General features: G+C 46.7%; 3 protein-coding genes across 6 annotated transcripts; 2 read left to right on the top strand and 1 right to left on the bottom strand.

Moving 5' to 3' along the window:
* Window positions 1–3,334: 3,334 nt before the first annotated feature.
* Window positions 3,335–6,529, top strand: LOC136476832 (oligopeptide transporter 1-like). The gene is made up of 2 exons (XM_066474789.1): window positions 3,335–4,008; window positions 4,111–6,529. The coding sequence occupies exons 1-2, from the start codon at window positions 3,906–3,908 to the stop codon at window positions 6,309–6,311; spliced, it is 2,304 nt and encodes a 767-aa protein (XP_066330886.1). The 5' UTR covers window positions 3,335–3,905; the 3' UTR covers window positions 6,312–6,529.
* A 540-nt stretch (window positions 6,530–7,069) lies between these two features.
* LOC136476834 (heterogeneous nuclear ribonucleoprotein 1-like) lies at window positions 7,070–10,722 on the bottom strand. 2 transcript variants are annotated; one of them, XM_066474795.1, is made up of 7 exons: window positions 10,530–10,722; window positions 10,392–10,432; window positions 9,269–9,432; window positions 8,551–8,656; window positions 8,296–8,465; window positions 8,004–8,080; window positions 7,070–7,922 (listed from the first exon to the last, which is right to left on the bottom strand). In XM_066474795.1, exons 1-7 carry the CDS (start codon window positions 10,616–10,618, stop codon window positions 7,481–7,483), a joined length of 1,089 nt encoding a protein of 362 aa, XP_066330892.1. In that variant the 5' UTR covers window positions 10,619–10,722; the 3' UTR covers window positions 7,070–7,480. The 2 variants fall into 2 exon arrangements, with proteins under 2 accessions (XP_066330892.1, XP_066330891.1); XM_066474794.1 differs by having other exon boundaries at window positions 7,070–8,080.
* A 75-nt stretch (window positions 10,723–10,797) lies between these two features.
* Window positions 10,798–14,573, top strand: LOC136476833 (F-box/LRR-repeat protein 25-like). 3 transcript variants are annotated; one of them, XM_066474790.1, is made up of 4 exons: window positions 10,798–10,998; window positions 11,738–12,779; window positions 12,880–13,074; window positions 14,108–14,573. In XM_066474790.1, exons 2-4 carry the CDS (start codon window positions 11,841–11,843, stop codon window positions 14,384–14,386), a joined length of 1,413 nt encoding a protein of 470 aa, XP_066330887.1. In that variant the 5' UTR covers window positions 10,798–10,998; window positions 11,738–11,840; the 3' UTR covers window positions 14,387–14,573. The 3 variants fall into 3 exon arrangements, with proteins under 3 accessions (XP_066330887.1, XP_066330890.1, XP_066330889.1); XM_066474793.1 differs by having other exon boundaries at window positions 14,169–14,295; XM_066474792.1 differs by lacking the exon at window positions 10,798–10,998 and adding an exon at window positions 11,020–11,621.
* The last annotated feature ends 3,867 nt before the right edge of the window (window positions 14,574–18,440 follow it).

Here is an 18,440-nt window from a genome sequence, read left to right on the forward strand (position 1 = left end):
GCATTGCATTATTGGCTCCCATTTTCACCCTGTTCGTTTGGTGATTTCAGCCAGTCCAAACCAGTCAGTTAATAGTATTTTTCTCTCACAATAAACCAGTATCAGTCAGTCCAAACCAGCCCAGAAACCAACCAACGAACAGGCCAGACTTTCGGTCAGTGCCAGAGATGATGCCATGATGGCGCTCATCGTCAATCTCGATCCTAGCTTGGTTCAGTGCTCCATCCGGCCAAGAGTATCGAAGAAGCCACGGCAGATTCTTCCTGCATATGCATGTTGTACGTACATGTTGGTCGGGAAAAGAATTCAGTGGGAATGGTCCCCATGAGATCGACAGCCAGATATATACGGCGGCATCGTTTTCTCGATGAAAAAATGTCGCCTATGCATCGTTTTTTCGGCGATTTTTTTTCCAGTGCGGGTGGCTCTCTAGCTCTGGGCTCCGGGCCTCCGGCAAATGCACGCGCGTGTCGGACGATGATTCTTGGATCTTGATAAGGTTGCATGTCCTCCTATCATTGGCTGCAGCTTCACTCTTCAGTGGCAGAAAATGCTTCTCTTCGTGATTGCTGATTGGGCATTTGCATTGGGTCAGTCTGAACTGAATGCACCAGAGATATAAATGTTCCAAGCATATATGTGGATGTAAATACACATAGATTATGGTGGATAATGATACATGCTCCCTTTGTCCCAAATTATCTGTCGCTTTTGGTTTCCATGCCGCAAGTTTGACTCAATTGGTAGAAAATACATGCAATATTTTGTATCTCCAAAAAAAATATTAAAAAATTAGATTCAAAGATCTTTCCAATGATACCAATTATGTACCATAAATATTAATATTTTTTTAATATATATTTTGTCAAAGTTGTTACTCGGGAAGCGAAAACGAAGGATATTTTGGGACAGATGGAGTACACCTTATCTATATCCAGCAATTTAGTTTGACTCTCGTCGCGTCCTTTTCTCTATAGATAGAAAACAAATCAATAAGCTAGTGAAATAAAATGCACCATGAGTCCTTAAACTTTTCTTGCATTCTCGTTTGAGTCCATAAACTCTCAAAAACAATGATCACCTGGGTTCATCAACATTTTTCAAGCGGTTCATTTTAAGTTCACTCTAGGTCTAATCGTAAACTTGAATTCACACTCGGAATAAATAACTTGAAAAAGTTGGACACAAATGATTACTTTGAGAGTTCATGTACGTAGATGAGAATACAAGAAAATTTGAAAGACCCACGGTGCATTTCACTCCAAGTCAATCATGTTTTTATTCTTTTAATTTGCAAGACAGATGACATGCCTAGATGTCTATATAAACGCATGCACAACCAGCCCTAAGAACGTGCTCACGCATAGTCTACCTCTGTGAACATCTACGAGAGACCGAGCTGGCATATCTTGATACTAACAAAGTCACCACAAGGCACAAGCGCCTCACAATTGACAAGTGCATTGCCATGAGAGAAAGAGAATGTATTTTTCCCATGAACGTGTCCTTGTAACACATATTTCGTCAAGAGGAAGTAGATTTTTTTTTTTACTGTCAATGGGGGGAAAGGCTCCCCACCTGAGTTTTATTTCATTGATCTAGGCCCTAGAAGGTAGCCCATCTTGTTTTTAAATACATCAATGTTTCTGAATTTAGCTCAATTACATATGGAAGCTAAGTATTGGTACCAAGTATTTGCTATTGCTCTATCTTTCTTTGGCAGTCGCCTCTCCCATAACTTGGCATCAGCTTCTGTCAGTTGAACAGTTTGCCTGATTGTGGCCGCCTCCTCTCTGAACACGACACCATTCCTCCGTTTCCAGAGATGCCAGTAGCAAAGTGCCATGAAACTGCTGAGCAGCTGCCTTGGGAAGGTCGGCGGGTATTGGACGTCGATGAAACGATTAACTGAATTCGGCTGGTTGGTGTTGAAGCCAAGTTGTTGCCAAAACTCTTGGGCAAACGGACAGTCGAAGACAATGTGCTCACCCGTTTCGTCGGCTTGGTTGCAGGCTTCACACATCGGGCTGCCCAAGAGGAACACAGTTGGACACAAATCCAAGTAATCATAGGATTACCAGGTACTCAAAAAACGCACTCGAACACAGTTGTTGATAGGCCTAGGCCTAATTTACTAACACAATTTGAGACGAGGACGACGGCGTAGGCAGCTGTCTGCGTAACTGTCGGAAACCGGCAAGTTCCCAAAGATTAACCTCATCGATGATAGTCTGAAAAAAACTAAGCTAGGCCCTGCGAATTAGTTCCTGAAAGTCCTTGTGTTTCTCTCCTTCCAGAGCTACCGGCCAATTAGAAGCACAAGGGAATCAGATCCGCGCAGCGACACTTTTGGCACCCTTTTCAGCGATCACAGCCACCACGACCAAAAACAGCCATCCACGGACACAAGCAGTGTTTTACGCCTGCAGCCCATAGCGATGTCACGTAGCAGCGGTCCAGAAGTGTAGCGCGAGCCAGAAGAAGTGTTTCACCTTCGGTTTAGGTTTTGAATATGGTATAATGAGTAATGTGAAAAGCAGACTTTGGCGGCTTATTCTTTTAGGTTTTTTGGGGGGTTTATTGATAGATGTTGATTCTTCAGTCAAGCACGTACACTCAATCCAGTGGTCGTATATATCCTGCATGCCGTCAAACGTTGGTGTCGCCTTCCCAAGAAAATAAATAAAGTATCAATTATTGGTGCTCCATGATATATCTAGGACCTTAGCTAATTTATCGGTGTTAAAGTAATTGGATTTGCACCCCTTTCTGAAGCTAAATCTATTCAGATTTGCCAAGTGCACGTACTACTGCCGTAGTGGAAGGTAACTTTTTCATAAGATTAATTGATGACACCATATGATGATGATTATCGATGGTTTAAGATTAGTCACTTCCATTGATCCAAATGTAGCATTCCACACAGGTACTGTTGCTTTATTTGTCAGAGACAGCCATGTGGCTTCACTGATTGAGCACTCAATTTACTGTTCGTGTGTTCTGATTGTTTATCACAAGTAGCAAGCTAAGTGTCACGGCTCCATCAGCTATCTCTCGAGCTGTGCTTGACAACGAAGTTTTCTAGGCATGGCATGGCAGAACCAAATGTAAACTAGGAGAAAACGCATGTTTCAAGGACAGGCATTGCCTGTCAAAAACAGTATCTTGTTTAGCCACCACCTTTCACATTCGGCCTGTCAACAGTGTTTTCCTCTCACAATAAACTAGCACCAGCCAGCCCAAACCAGCCCAGAAACCAACCAGCGAACAGGCCGAATGTGTCTCCAAAAACTTTATCCTACCAGTTTCAGACTTTAAACAAAATCACCGGCATAAAAATCTCTATCATTAAAGAAAGCACCACCACACCACTTGCTAGCTAATCAATTGCAGTTCCAATACTTTTAAGGATGTACTGTACTGTACTAACTGTATTATACTAGACAGTACCGTCAGTGCTTTAATTTACAGTTGCCCCAGTGCCTTTTTGTCAGTACCGGCGATCTTCATGACATCATAAATAGCCGAGCTGTTCCTTCACAGTTTTGAACTGCCTTTTGTAAATACTCCTACATAGATGCAGCAGTGCAACACTGCAACTGTGCAAGGCCGGGACCATGCATGTCCTTCCACTCGAGCGAGCATCACTCTGTCACACTTGCTTGCAAACACAAGAGAGGTCAGGATGAAGACGACGACGATGACGCTTAACCTATCTCTTTGTCACTTGGCAGGCAGGAGCTTACTAGCTAGCTACCAACACGGCCCCTAATTGGCCTGTCCATCTTGCTAGCTGTGGGGGCGCCCCTAATTGGCCTGTCCACAGAAAGCTTGCTTGCGTGCGTGCTTGCTTATAAGGACCCCAAATCTTAGGTGAAAGGTTGGCAAGCAGTCTCAGACTCAGAATGGAGCCGGCGGAGCCTCAGCAAGTGGAGCTCAGCCACCTGGAAGGCCGCCGACGGAATACCAGCAGCAGGCCAGGCACCAATGGTGGAAGTGCAAGAACCGGTGACCTTTCTTCGATTCTCTTCTTGACAGGAATGAATTCCTTCTTGTGTTCTTCTTTGGTTTTCTTCTGCTGACTGAGACTATAATTTGGTGTTTTTTCAGACGACGATGATTCTGCAGAGAAAGAGGAGGTAGACGACTGCCCGATCGAGGAGGTCCGGCTGACGGTGCCGATCACTGACGACCCGGCATTGCCGGCGCTGACGTTCAGGACCTGGTTCCTGGGGCTCCTCTCCTGCGCGCTGCTGGCCTTCTCCAACCAGTTCTTCGGGTACCGTCAGAACCCGCTGTACATCTCCTCCCTGTCGGTGCAGATCGTGGTGCTGCCGCTCGGCAAGTTCATGGCGGCGTGCCTCCCCAGCAAGACCGTCCGGATCATGGGGTGGTCCTTCTCCCTCAACCCGGGGCCTTTCAACCTCAAGGAGCACGTGCTCATCACCATCTTCGCCAACACCGGCTCCAACTCCGTCTACGCCGTCGGCATCATCACCATCGTCAAGGCGTTCTACCACCGGGAGATCCACCCGCTGGCCGCCATGCTGCTCACCCAGACCACGCAGCTGATGGGGTACGGCTGGGCGGGCCTCTTCAGGAAGTTCCTCGTCGACTCGCCCTACATGTGGTGGCCGGCGAACCTGGTGCAGGTCTCCCTCTTCCGGGCGCTGCACGAGAAGGAGAAGAGGCCCCGGGGAGGCACCACGAGGCTGCAGTTCTTCCTCACCGTGCTCGCCGCCAGCTTCGCCTACTACATTGTGCCCAACTACCTGTTCCCGACCATCTCCACCATCTCGGTGGTGTGCCTCGTCTGGAAGAACTCGGTGACGGCGCAGCAGATCGGGTCCGGCGTGTACGGCCTCGGCGTCGGCGCGTTCGGCCTGGACTGGGCCACCGTGGCCGGGTTCCTTGGCACGCCGCTGTCGACGCCGGCGTTCGCCATCGTCAACATCATGGCCGGCTTCTTCCTCATCGTCTACGTGATCGTTCCCCTCGCCTACTGGAGCGACGCGTACGGCGCCAGGCGGTTCCCCATCATCTCCTCCCACGTGTTCATGGCCAACGGCAGCCGGTACGACGTGAACCGGGTGCTGGACCCCAACACGTTCCAGTTCAGCCAGGCCGGCTACGACGGGGCCGGCCAGATCCACCTCAGCATCTTCTTCGCCTTCACCTACGGCCTCAGCTTCGCGACGCTGGCGGCCACGCTGTCCCACGTCGCGCTCTACCACGGCAAGTCGATATGGGAGCAGACCAAGGCGACGGTGCGTGCCGCCGGCGGCGACGTGCACGCCCGGCTGATGAGGAGGAACTACGCCGCCGTGCCGCAGTGGTGGTTCCAGGTGATGCTGGTAATCGTGCTCGGCCTCTCGCTCTTCACCTGCGAGGGCTTCGGCCGCCAGCTCCAGCTCCCGTACTGGGGTGTCCTCCTCGCCGCCGGCATCGCCTTCTTCTTCACGCTCCCCATCGGCATCATCACGGCCACCACCAACCAGCAGCCGGGGCTCAACGTCGTGACGGAGCTCATCATCGGCTACCTCTACCCGGGTCGACCGCTCGCCAACGTGGCGTTCAAGACGTACGGCTACATCAGCATGTCGCAGGCCATCATGTTCCTGCAGGACTTCAAGCTGGGCCACTACATGAAGATTCCGCCGCGCTCCATGTTCGCCGTGCAGCTCGTCGGCACCGTGCTAGCGTCGTCGGTCTACTTCGCCACGTCGTGGTGGCTGCTGGAGAGTGTGCCCAACATCTGCGACCCGACGAAGCTGCCGGAGGGGAGCCCCTGGACGTGCCCCGGCGACGACGTCTTCTTCAACGCGTCCATCATCTGGGGCGTCGTGGGACCGCTGCGGATGTTCGGCCGCCTCGGCCTGTACTCCAAGATGAACTACTTCTTCCTCGCCGGCGCGCTGGCACCGGTGCCGTTCTGGGCGCTGGCGCGCGCGTTCCCAGACAGCGCCTGGGCGCCGTGGCTCCGCCTCGTCAACATGCCCGTGCTGCTGGGCGCCACGGGGATGATGCCGCCGGCGCGCTCCGTCAACTACCTCATGTGGGGCGCCGTCGGCCTCGCCTTCAACTACGTCGTCTACCGGCGGTACAAGGCCTGGTGGGCGCGGCACAACTACGTGCTCTCCGCGGGCCTCGACGCCGGCGTCGCCTTCATGGGCATCGTCTCCTACGCCGTGCTGCAGTCCAGAGGCATCAATGGCGTCGACTGGTGGGGGCTGCAGGTCGACGACCACTGCGCGCTAGCGAGGTGCCCCACGGCGCCGGGAGTCAGTGCACCCGGCTGCCCTGTTCACTAGACACACTCAGCCACTCAGGGCTGGCCGACACGCACGCGCTACTTTCTTGTCTTCCAGGATGGTTAACGGTGGTTTAGCCGTGTGGTATTCTATATACTAGTAGTATAGCTAAACCTAATCTCATCACAGTCAGAAAAAGATTGTTATCACTGTACAAGGGAACAAAACGAAACAATGCTTGCAAAGGCATGCTAAAATCCATTGTGCCTTTGCTAATACAGTTAGCATACATGTCCATGTCCTACTCGAGAAGCAATTGTATAAAGACAATCTTTGACGAAATATCATGAACACAACTCCGCGGGTTTCGTAATAGGTGAATGCTAATCAGTCGTTCACCTAACGTTTCCTGAGTATTGGGGGTCAAACGGAAACGGCGTACCACGGGCTAAACGACCATTTGGTATTTGGACAAACAATGGACAAACTTGGTTGAAAAACTACTGTTCAAACATCACAAAAATTATGAAAGATGTCAGTTTTGAGTAAATATGAATCAGTAACTGTGCTAGATGAACTTGTTATAGGAGCTCAGGTGCGCAGCTCATCTTCGCTGGTGCGTTCAAATATGCATGATCCAACTCGTGCACCAAGCATAGGACAACAAATTGATTAGATTTTTCAGATTCAAGATGCAGATATTTGAGGAGACAGAGACATTGAAGTCCATCGTATAGGGCAATAGCGTTCTTTATAGCACTTTGTATACACAGGCATCAATTGCTAGTGATCACAGATTAAGCTAAAAACAAGGAAGCTAACAACATAAGGCAATGCTTTTCATGTGTAAATCAAAGAGTGAATAACTTAACATGCATAATGCTAAGTGATAGAGACTGACTCTCCTAATGTTCACACAGCTAATCTGCTTGCACAGGTATCCTTACAAAGAAGCTTAAAACTACAAGTATACCATAAATCTATATTATGCCAGACATAACCTTCAATATGACACCTACTCTGGATGACTGGATCACAACATGCTATGGGATTAGAAGCTAAAGCTCAGGTGAACTTGAAAACATGTACACATGACATTAAGTTGGGCATGAAGCTTCAGGTAGCTGGATATTTTCCAGAAAAGCTGGGCAGTGGGTGCTCTCCAATGACAGGCAGCAAACATGCAGGATAGTTCTAAGCCAGGAAATCCTTCTCAAGGGCTCTTCTTGTCATCCATACGGGTGATATCGTCCATATCCACCAGTGAAGCTTCCCCTTTTCGTGTCAGGTGTGCTAGCAGATCCATAACCACCTAGCGTAGGATCATATTCATATGCCCCACCGTAGGCGGTGCCACTAAAGCCAGAACTACCAGGGCCACCAAAGCTCTCATCAGCATCACCACCAAACCCAGAATTACCAGGGGCACTGAAGCTCTCATCAGCACCACCGCGTCTATAGGCACTTAAGTCACCACCAGCATAAGCTCCACCAAAACCTCCTCCATATAACCCAAAGCGACCGGGATAACCAAACGAAGACGCGGCTCCGTAGCCCCCTAATCCTGCATAGTAACGACCATATGCACCACCAAAATCACCTATCCCACCATAGTTGCCGAGCCTAGCACCGAAACCTGTGTCGCTCCTATAAGGACCAAATCCACCACCCCTGTAATTTCCATAAGCATTGGCCATTCCATCATAGTTGTCAGCAGAAGGGTGGTCCCTAGAGCCACTATCATATACTGACCTAGCATTTCTACCATGCACTGGTGGTGGTGGTGGTGGATTGGAGGATTTCTTTGGTTCTGCTTTCTTGATCTCCACCTACAAACAAAGCAAATGACCTAAGCCCTGTCAAATAACCTATGGGGCCTTTCTATCAATTAAGCATGATGTTCCATGAAATTAGCACAACTGGTGACTTGGAATAGAAGAATGCATTTTCCTTTTGTTGACATTACTTTACATATTATACACCATATGTACACAACGGAGGGGATAACCATTTGTGTCATTTCTATAATGAACTGCAGACTCACCTTTGAACCAGCAAGGTCAATCATATTTCCATTTGCTAACAAATCATCTACAACTTGCTCAGAAGCAAAAACTATAAATCCAAAGCCTCGAGAACGTTTGGTCTCATGATCAAACATAATCTGGTGGTCTACCACAGTCCCATATCTTGCAAAGAAACTCTTGAAATCGTCTGATTAAGGAAACAAATAGAACAATCATCAGGGCAAAATCGATGTAAAACAAAGCTGATCCATCAAAAGCCATACTGATATTACCTTCTGTTAGTGTTGAGGGAAGCCCACCAACAAATATCTTTTTAGTCTTGAAATCCTTGGAGCTAGACTGCAGAGAACCTTTTGGTATGGTTCTCTTAATCTCAACCTGCGGAGTAAGCAAAAGAAAGCACTACTAAGTAACCGTCAGCTGTGAAAATGGGTGATGCATCAGGTATGGCACAAATGAAACTTCCGATGGGTAAATGAGGATTGTGAAATCACATTTGTAATAGCTACATTAAGTAACATGAGCAACTTAACAGACTAGTAAACCTGATGCTAAATTGAATCAGAAACACCATGGGTAATTTGCAAATCCAGCACAGCAAGACAATAGACATTGACATGTCAATTTCTTGAACTAACAAAGCAAACAATATATAAACATAGAAGCGATAAGTCACCAAAGCAACACAAATGTGTTTAAAATGCATTCAATCCATTCATAACTTGATAGCCAAAAATATAACAATTGCACATAGAAGTGATAAGTCCTAATGGATATATAAATTGAAAACCTATCCACATATATTTTAACAAAGCATCAACATGATACAACAATTGGTGTTGTATCCAGATTTTCTCATGATCACACTAAAAACCAGATTACTTAGCCTGCAGTTATCGACAAAACTATAAGAACTAAAGCGAAGAATTAACAAATAGAGCAATTTAACTCCTAAGTGATGATACTGACTTGCTGAGAAACAAAACTTACTTGCTTTCCATTGATAACATGCTTGTCCTCTATCACTTTATCAACAACAGCAGGGTTAGAGTATGTAATGAAGCCAAAACCCCTTGGCTGAGATGTGTACCTATCCTTCATTATCACTGAATCAACTATTTCTCCATATTGTCCAAAATGCCTGACAAATGTAGCTGTAGCAGGAAACAGCAGCACAAAATCAGTAGAATGAAAACAGACCTAATATGAGAATCTATCAATCCTGCTATTCACTAGTAGCTCCACGCATCAGATTGATGAATAAATGAAATATAGAAAAAAGAAAGTAGCACAAATGCCAAAATTGCAGTGCTGTGTCATGCCCTCCTCTATAAACTACGAGTATTCCCCATGGTTCAGTCGTAACCCTATAGCCTCATTATGTAAAACTGGCATCTCACTAATTGCAACACTAGTGAGCAGATTTATTGACAAAGATTAGATAAGATAAAAAAAAACTTATCTTCCTACAAATTAACATGTTTTTGTTGGATGTCACCAGTCCATATAGTTAGGCGTTCCTCAATCCTCATTACAATTATTGGCAATGGAACATAATACGGGCACACACGAAGATCTTAATCAGGCATAACTGCAGATATACTAAAAGTGTCTGTAGCAACTAAAACAGATTCATTATCACATAACAGAAGCATCAAAATTTTAGTTTGTTGTGTAGGTGCATTGCATACAGCTCAGCTACTATTACTTACAAGTCACAGCACCAGCCAGCCCAAACCAGCCAGCCAACAGTGTTTTCCTCTCACAATAAACCAGCACCAGCCAGCCCAAACCAGCACAGAAACCAACCAGCGATCAGGCCAAAAACATCAGTGTAAAATTTCACACAATTAACAAATATGACGAGGCACAGTACCACCACAGAAGTGCAGTAAAAAGCGCCATACATCAAGAAATCAAGTGAATAACAGTGTCCACCAGGCCCGCCCCGCCCCGCCACATCCCACCCCACGTCCCAAGCTCAACCCCCTTCCCCACCCCCCAAAAAAAACTTAAATAATACAACAGAATCGCGATCTCATCTTCCAATCCGCAGAAATCAGTACAAGCATCGAACGCGACAAGCACAGAACGAAGGAATCGATCAACCTACCATCAGTGGTGTCCCGCGGGAGCCCTCCGACGAAGATTTTCCTGAAGATCCCAAAACCAAAGGCCAACCAATCAGACCGCTTAATCGAGATCTAAGCCGTGAATTAGCGAAGAGGGAGGAGGCGCCATGAATTCATACCCCGGATTGCCGCTGCTGCCGCCGCTGCTGCCGCCGCCGCCACCACCGCCGCCGCCGCGCCCCCTTGACCTCGCCTCCGCCTTCCCCATCGCCTCGCTAGGGTTGCTGGCTGGTTGCGCACGGGCTTCGGAGTTGGACGCTACGGTTTCACTCGCACAACCGCGTGTGCGCTCGCGGCTCGCTCGATGATTGTGTCGATGGGGCGCGTGCGGCGGTGCCCGTGCACCCTTATGTGGCCTGGCCCAATTGTAGTTGTAGGCCCGTGCACGCTTTCTGAACCGCTACCCCACGGCCCACGGCCCGCGAGAGTTCACTTCACAACCGCAACGACCGCCTTGCAAATTTGCCCCGCTGCTGCAAGCCTCACCGGGAGATGCGGGGGCCTCCGCCGTGCCCGCCCCCAGCCGCCTCCGCCTCGCCGTCTCCTCGCCGCAGCCGCACGGGGGCCTCCGCCGTCCGCGAACTCGAGGTGACGACGCCTGCCGGTCTCCGTCCCCTCTAACCCCCATTTCTCCACGCATTGGTGTTGCGGTCCCGTGCCGTGCGTTTGGGGATTCGCTGCTCCGTGTATCGGGTTAGGGCTCGTTAGGCATCTCACCGGGCGTGGGTTAGTTTAGTGGCGATACGGGGCCGTGGCAGGCGGTCGGGTGGGTGTGAGATGTGCGATTTGATCGAGCCAGGGTTGCATGTGCTTAGGGCTGGCCAAAATGTAGCGGGATTTGAGTTTCTGAGAGTGTATTGCGTGTGGGAGGTTTTCAGGTTGTGCCCTGATGGATGCGTGCATTGTGTGGTGTGAAATGCCGAAAGTTCACTGGATTTTAATAGAATTATTATGAAAGTTCACCGGATGGGTCAGTCGCTGCAGAACACAGACGTGCACAGCACTACAGCAGAGTGGGGTGGGTGTGTATGATATCATAATCATTTGCAACTGTGAACAGTGAATTCCTTATTCACCCCATGTTTGATTTTTCTTCTTGATCGTTGTGCTGAGAATGAAGGGCGGGCCTGGTGCAAGCGGTAGAGACTTACCGCCTGTGACCGGAAGGTCCCGGGTTCGAGTCGCGGTCTTCTCGCATTGCACAGGCGAGGGTAAGGCTTGCCACTGACACCCTTCCCCAGACCCCGCACAGAGCGGGAGCTCTCTGCACTGGATACACCCTTTTTATCGTTGTGCTGAGAATCATGCCATGTTTGATTTTTTGCAGAGAATCTCCAGCCGATGTTGTCTTTGATCTGATGTTTGGAGTCTGAATTGAGCTGTTCCTCTCCATCGCCCGGGTCGTGAAACCCGACAGCAACCAGCCAAGGATGCAGCTGCGGTCGGGCCGCCTCCTACCCCCGCCGTTAGCACCTCCTCAAGGAGGCACGCGCAGTCCTGCGTGCTGTCCTGAGGACCGGCTCAGCGGACTACCAGACGACCTGCTCATCTTGGTGCTCGTGAGGCTTCAATGTGCCCGTGAAGCAGCACGCAAGAGCGTGCTCTCCCGCCGCTGGGCCGGTCTCTGGAAGCAGCTCCCGGAGCTCACCTTCAAAGGTGTCGACAACGACTCTGTCAAGGCTGCTCTCGCCTGTGTCACACGCCCCACGCTTGAGCTCCTCGACATCCGTTTGAATGGCATGGTGGCTCCTGGGGATGTCTCTTCTCTTCTCGGTGGTGCCGCACCGCTGGCACCCGACAAGCTCATCGTTACCTTGGAGGAGTCCATAGACCCCTTTGAGGCCGACGAGCTGCACTGCTTATCCCGTACCACCTCACTGCAGCTTACCGCTCAGGATCTCTACATCGCACCGCCACTGTTTGGCGAGTTCACGTCGCTCAAGAGTCTCTTCCTACACTCATGCCGCATTGACCTTGGTGCCATGCTCCCTGTCTGCCCATGCCTAAGCATTCTCAAGATCAGCGACTACTGGGGGAGCGACGCCATCACCATTCACTCTTCTTCGCTTGAGGAGCTCAGCATGGACATCACTAGTTGTGACGCCTATGATGACGGTTGTATCGACATTGTGTGCCCAGTGCTTAAGAAGGTCGAAGTGGAGGCTGGCCGTGCCAACATGCTCAGAGTGTCGTTCTTGGCACCAGTAGTGGAGGAACTTTGCTGGTCGCTCAAGTACGATTCCCTCCACCTCTACTCTGATTTTTTCATGGTTACTGGTGAGTGGTGCCTTGGTGGCATTGGAGTGTGGTTTGGAGGGAAGCAGCTACCTCACATCAACATCCTACGCCTTGATATCCATTGCACCTGTGTGCGTATTCTCACTTGGTTTTCAACTATTTGCTTACTTCCTTACTATGTGAGATGTTGATGTAACGAATTCACAATTTCTGATGTCCCTATTCTCTCAGCTGATAGATGTGGAAGGAGACGGTGAAAGACAAAGCACAACAGAAGCTATAGCTCGACTTCCAGTGACCAACTTCTCTGTTTTGGAGCTGTATATCTTGGCCAATGCACATGTTATTGGATCACTGGTGTCATGTCTTCTTCAGATTTTACCAGCTATACAAAAGCTTAAGCTGGTCATGGTTTGTCAAAGTGAGGTAACATATCCACAAAATCTCAGTATGTGCTACTCCTTAGTCTTTTCCACTGTCCATTGGCTTCCGGTTTATATGCTCAATCAGGTCCAGTGGATGTGGATGGATCTGTTAAGCTGCTAACAAAACAACTGATTTCCATATAATTATTCTAACAGTAAATATTGACTAGCCTTAGAATCTCAGTTGGCCAGTGCATCATTCTAGCATCAAATGTTGCCCATAGTAGAAAAAGCATCGATGACTATGGACATACATACATGTGCTTATACACCATATGCTATTGCGTAACTACTGGATACCTAGGATGGTATGGTTACGTACTACTATTGACTTTTGAGAAGGCCATATGTGTACTTCTCTTCAAAAAAAAAGAAAAGAAAAGGAGTGCACGTGCATGCTTTTTGACTAGTATATGTATACATACTTTTTGGACAAGGGACTGTGTATACATGCTTTTTAGATGGGCATATAAACAGTGACGAAGCCAGAAAAAAAATTAGGAGGGGCTGAAACAAAAGAATAGAGGCTTTTTTATCTTCTCTTAACCTTAGCCCCTCCTACCTAATACATATATGCATAAAATTTTAAGACAGGGCTTAAGGGGGCTCCACGTGCGCAGGATGGGTAGGGGGGGCTAGAGCCCCCCTAGCCCCACCGCTGGCTTCGTGCCTGCATATAAATACATGTATACTTAACTTTGAGACAGAGTATGTATACTGTAAACATAAAATTTTCAAAAGGGAGAATGTATATATACCTTTTTTCTGACCACACATATTATTGTGTTTCCTAAGAAGGTTGCAAAGGGTACAGGTAGGTTGCAAGGTGAAGGATACTTATATATGTTAAAAAACATCCTCATACTAATCACATGCCAATTGTACCTGAAGATTAAATTAACAAGTACCAGGGAAGATTATGAATGTTGTACCCACAAATTGAACCATGAACATGAGAGAGAAGGCAGCATACCTTACCTTTGAAACTGCTTTTTTTTTTTTTTTTGCTATTGCTTCCTGTTATGTTTCTTCAGGAAGCTTCTTGCCCGTATGAACAATCTGAGAGTTGGAGAAGTGACAACATCTCGCTGACAGATCTGGAGGTGGTGGAGATTATAGGCTTTGCTGGAGAAGACCATGAACTTGATCTCATGGAATTTATATTCAGATGTGCGCCAGCACTTGGAACAATGACTGTGACGTTCAGTGAGCACCTATCTAGTGAAATGGTGGAGGAAATCTTCAGCATCTCAATTCGCTATCCATCTGTAGAGTTCAAAATTTATGTCGAAGATGATTCCCAGGATGAATGAGATGCAAGAACACTAACTAGAAAGATGTTTCATGTGTTGGATAGGTTTGGAATTCTTTATTGTTCGTAGCAGGGCCTCTGTTAATGGCTATAATATAATGAAAATGAACCTGCAGTTGAGTTCCTTATTCCCATTATCAGGCCATGTTTAGTTCCTTCCCCTATAGTTTACTCCATATCACATCAGATGTTGAAACATATGCATGGAGTATTAAATATAGACTAAAAAAATAATTAATTGCACAGATTGCGACTAATTTGCGAGATGAATTTTTTAAGCCTAATTAGTTCATGATTTGACATTGTGGTGCTACAGTAAACTTGTGCTGGTGACGGATTAATTAGGCTGAATAAATTCGTCTCGCTGATTACTGAGGACTTCTGTAATTTGTCTTATTATTACTATCCGAACACTCTCATGTGACACCCTGACATCCCTAAACTTTACTCCATGGATTTAAACACCACCTCAGTCAAAACTGGATATGAGTGCTCAGTTTATAAGAAAAGTATCTGTTCCAAAATGGTATCTGACTCCATTACCTGGTCGTTGTACTTGTCGCATTGTCAGGAAGAAATTAATTTTGTTACATGCTCAGTTGTTTTGCTGGTTTCTTTCCCATTTTCTTGTTGTCCTTACTCTTGCCATCTTCAGTTTGTAAACAAATCCCAACTTTTTTGAGCTTCTGAAGAGAATAAACTGTGATGGGATCTCCTCACTAGGAAACATTATAGTCTATATGGTTTAGTTTCTGAAGCCATATCAAGTGATCCAATCCTAGGGGGGGGGGGGGGGGGGGGGGGGGGGGGGGTTGCACTGTTATCTGCAGTCCTGTTGAAACATGGTTGTGTACTTTGTGATTTCTCCGATTTCTTTGGTGCTTGCAGTTTTAAACCAAACCACTATGTTATACCATTGTTGCTATCTTTTTAATAGGATTCTTTGGTGCTTGCAGTTTTGAACCAAACCACTATGTTATACCTTTGTAACTTTGTTACTATCTTTTTAATAGGAAATCATTATATACACGAAAACCATGGTTTCAGATTCTTGCATGGTTGGACCTCGGTGACCGAAAGCAACCTGCTTTCTCGTGTGGCGTTGAGACGGGTAACAACCTCCATTGCAATATGCGTTGCAATATATGGCTCGAGGCTCGACCAGTGAGAGTGGCCAGTCGCTAGCGACCTTGCCAGTGAAGAGGGAGAGGTCACCACCATTGATCCGGCCGGTGGGTTAGTAGACCCATCATCTATGTGCCCTCACCCCTGGGCAAAGCACAGATCAGACTGCATTGCGTCTCAAAAAAAAGGATCAGACTGCATTGCATCCCGGACGCAAGCAATGGTTGCCGATACTGGCCAGGAAGCCCGACGTTGGACAAAATGGCCCAGGTTGGAAGGGAATTGGGCTCTAAAATTTAAAACAACAATCATATGTAAATTCTACAACCCCAAGCAGGTGGCTCCGAAGATTACTACAAAAGCACGCTAGAGAGTGCTTAGAGCCATCGAGCTAAACACATTCTTAGCAAGATTTCACACATCCTCCGCACTCTATCATGTAATTCAAGTTGTCACTCAACATATGAGCTTGCACACAACAAGCTAGGCATGAGCTAAACAATAAGTAATGCAAGAAGAAGAGAAGGATAAAGAGACAGCCAGATTTTTCCCTATTGACACAACCCCTAATCCACATTGGAGCACTAAAGATTCAACAAGACTCGGTTTAGCTCCTCTCCAGTAATGAATACCCATTCTCCACTCTGAAATGGTGGATTCCATACCATGAACACCTTTTAGAGCCTCATCAAGGAAGTTCACCAAGTTCCCCATCAAGCCTTCTAGGTGATGACAATCACCAAGAGTAACAAGTTCTCAACAACAACTTGATAGAATCCAACTAAGAACACTAGTATCACTCAAGGCTAACTCTTAATCTTCAATTGTTGGCTTTGATGGATCTCCCACTCTTCACAGATTCCCTCTATAGGTGTGTTGGCAATATGCCAATATGGGTGGAAAAATAGCTCCAATTCAAAAAGGGGTTGTACTTATAGGCCGCATTTGGATCGGAGGATTGTCAAAGGAATATAGCAGGAATAGTAAAATGGAGGAAAGGAAACTACAATGAGCGTTTGGATTGGAGGAAGCGACGATTCATTTTCTCGGGAATGTTGTAGGTAGATGCTCATTTCATGGGAACTGAAAAATCTAGTTTGATCTCTTGGTTTCTCTTCGTCTCGCGTAAGCTCGAGGTAAAACGCGTGACGAAGAGCGAAAAGTAGTCAAGCAGCTAGCACAAAGTAGGAAAACTTGCCCATCTATCTCTGTCGCAGGCTCATAGCCCCATGGCCATTGTTGTTCGAGGCCACGCTGTTGTTGTCGTGCCCCACTAGCACTAGCACTTGGTCACCTGCTCACCCATCAAGGTTTTGAGTGACGCGGGGTGCACGGTCATTTACTTTCGTTGTTTTTGGGACCCACCACGGTTTTGATAAAGTTGCTAACCCAGAGTGCATATTAAGTCTGCTTATTACTAGTATAATCTTTCGCTAGGTGCTTCTAATATTTTCTTTATCATTCTCAAGTTTCAAATTCCTATGTTCCAAACACCTCTCTGTTACTTTCATGTGTTCTTCCAATCCTTTGTTTTCACACTCTATTCCTATCTCTTTCCTCTATTTCCTATCATTCATGTATTTTCAATTCCTCTCTTCCAAACAGACCTATATATTAGGTGAAGAGGTTATTAGCTGTTGGAAAAAGCAGATAGACACATGCACCACCGGATGATCTATAACCTTGTCTGCCTTCACCAGATCATATGGTGACACAGTGCTATAATACTTTTCCAATGGTTAGAAGCCAATATATCGGAATATTCGCGGCCATATGATACATCGGGAATCATGAAGTCTCCACCGATCATACGACACAATACAAAGACTTGGCCAACTTATCACGAAGTTAAGTTTTGCCCACGAGATGATCCTCTAAGGAGTCACGAAGTCTCCTCTGGATCATACGCCGTACACCAATACTCTGGCCAACTTGTCACAGAGTCAAGTTGGTCGTTATTTATCGGACAATCTATCGGGAGCCACAAAGTCCCACCCCGATTGTATGGTGCACGTAAGTGGGTTGGCCACTTGGCCAAAGTCAAGGACCAGGTTTTACCCGATCATACACTGTGACCACTCAAAAACGGGGACAAGTCACCCTACCCTGCTGCATAGTACCGACCGCCAGTGATCCATCAGGTGTTACCCCTATCATCCAATGCACATTCTTGTGCATTTTCTGAGCACATTTCAACTCTAACCTTATCCAATTTAACTTTTTTAGTTCCTTGACTTGAAACATATCCAATTGGGCCACTTTTTCCTTGGACTTGATGAGAGTAAGCTTCTTAAGCATACCAAATGCTCTCGAACTCACTTGAGATGCATGCCTTGGAACCTCTCCTGATAATATGACTAAAGGAAAATAAATTCCTAATACACTGTACGTCAAAGTGTCCCCGAACATCAAACTTATACTTGAACATATAGATCCTTAGCCTTTATGAATATCCTTTGCACATGTCATGGTAGAGGACAATACGTGGAGCAACATGGGAGGACGCGGAGGGGCCGAGGCTTTGGTTGGCAGCGGAAAAACCCCAAGGTGGGTCGCTCCCTGCATTGCTCGTTGAGACCTCACATCCGTAACGAGGCATTAAACCAATAGAAATAAATCAAACCTTGCTCTAAGTTTACTACTCCATTCGTTTTAAATTATAAGTCATTCCAACAATTTTTTTGAGTATTAAAGTATATCAAGTTTGATCAAAATAATAGCATTTATGATACCAACTAAGTATCATTGAATTATTTATTAATTATATTTCCATAATATACCTATTTGATGGCATGATTTTTGTAGTTCTCTATTGGTCTGCTTTAACTCTTAAAAAAGTTAAAATAATTTATAATTTAGAACGAGGAGTAGATATATGTGTGTACAGTAATTGTGCAAGGTTCCTTTTTTGTAATCATTGTGCGCTTTGG

Source organism: Miscanthus floridulus, chromosome 8, assembly GCF_019320115.1.
Source record: "Miscanthus floridulus cultivar M001 chromosome 8, ASM1932011v1, whole genome shotgun sequence".
Taxonomy (NCBI): Eukaryota; Viridiplantae; Streptophyta; class Magnoliopsida; order Poales; family Poaceae; genus Miscanthus; species Miscanthus floridulus.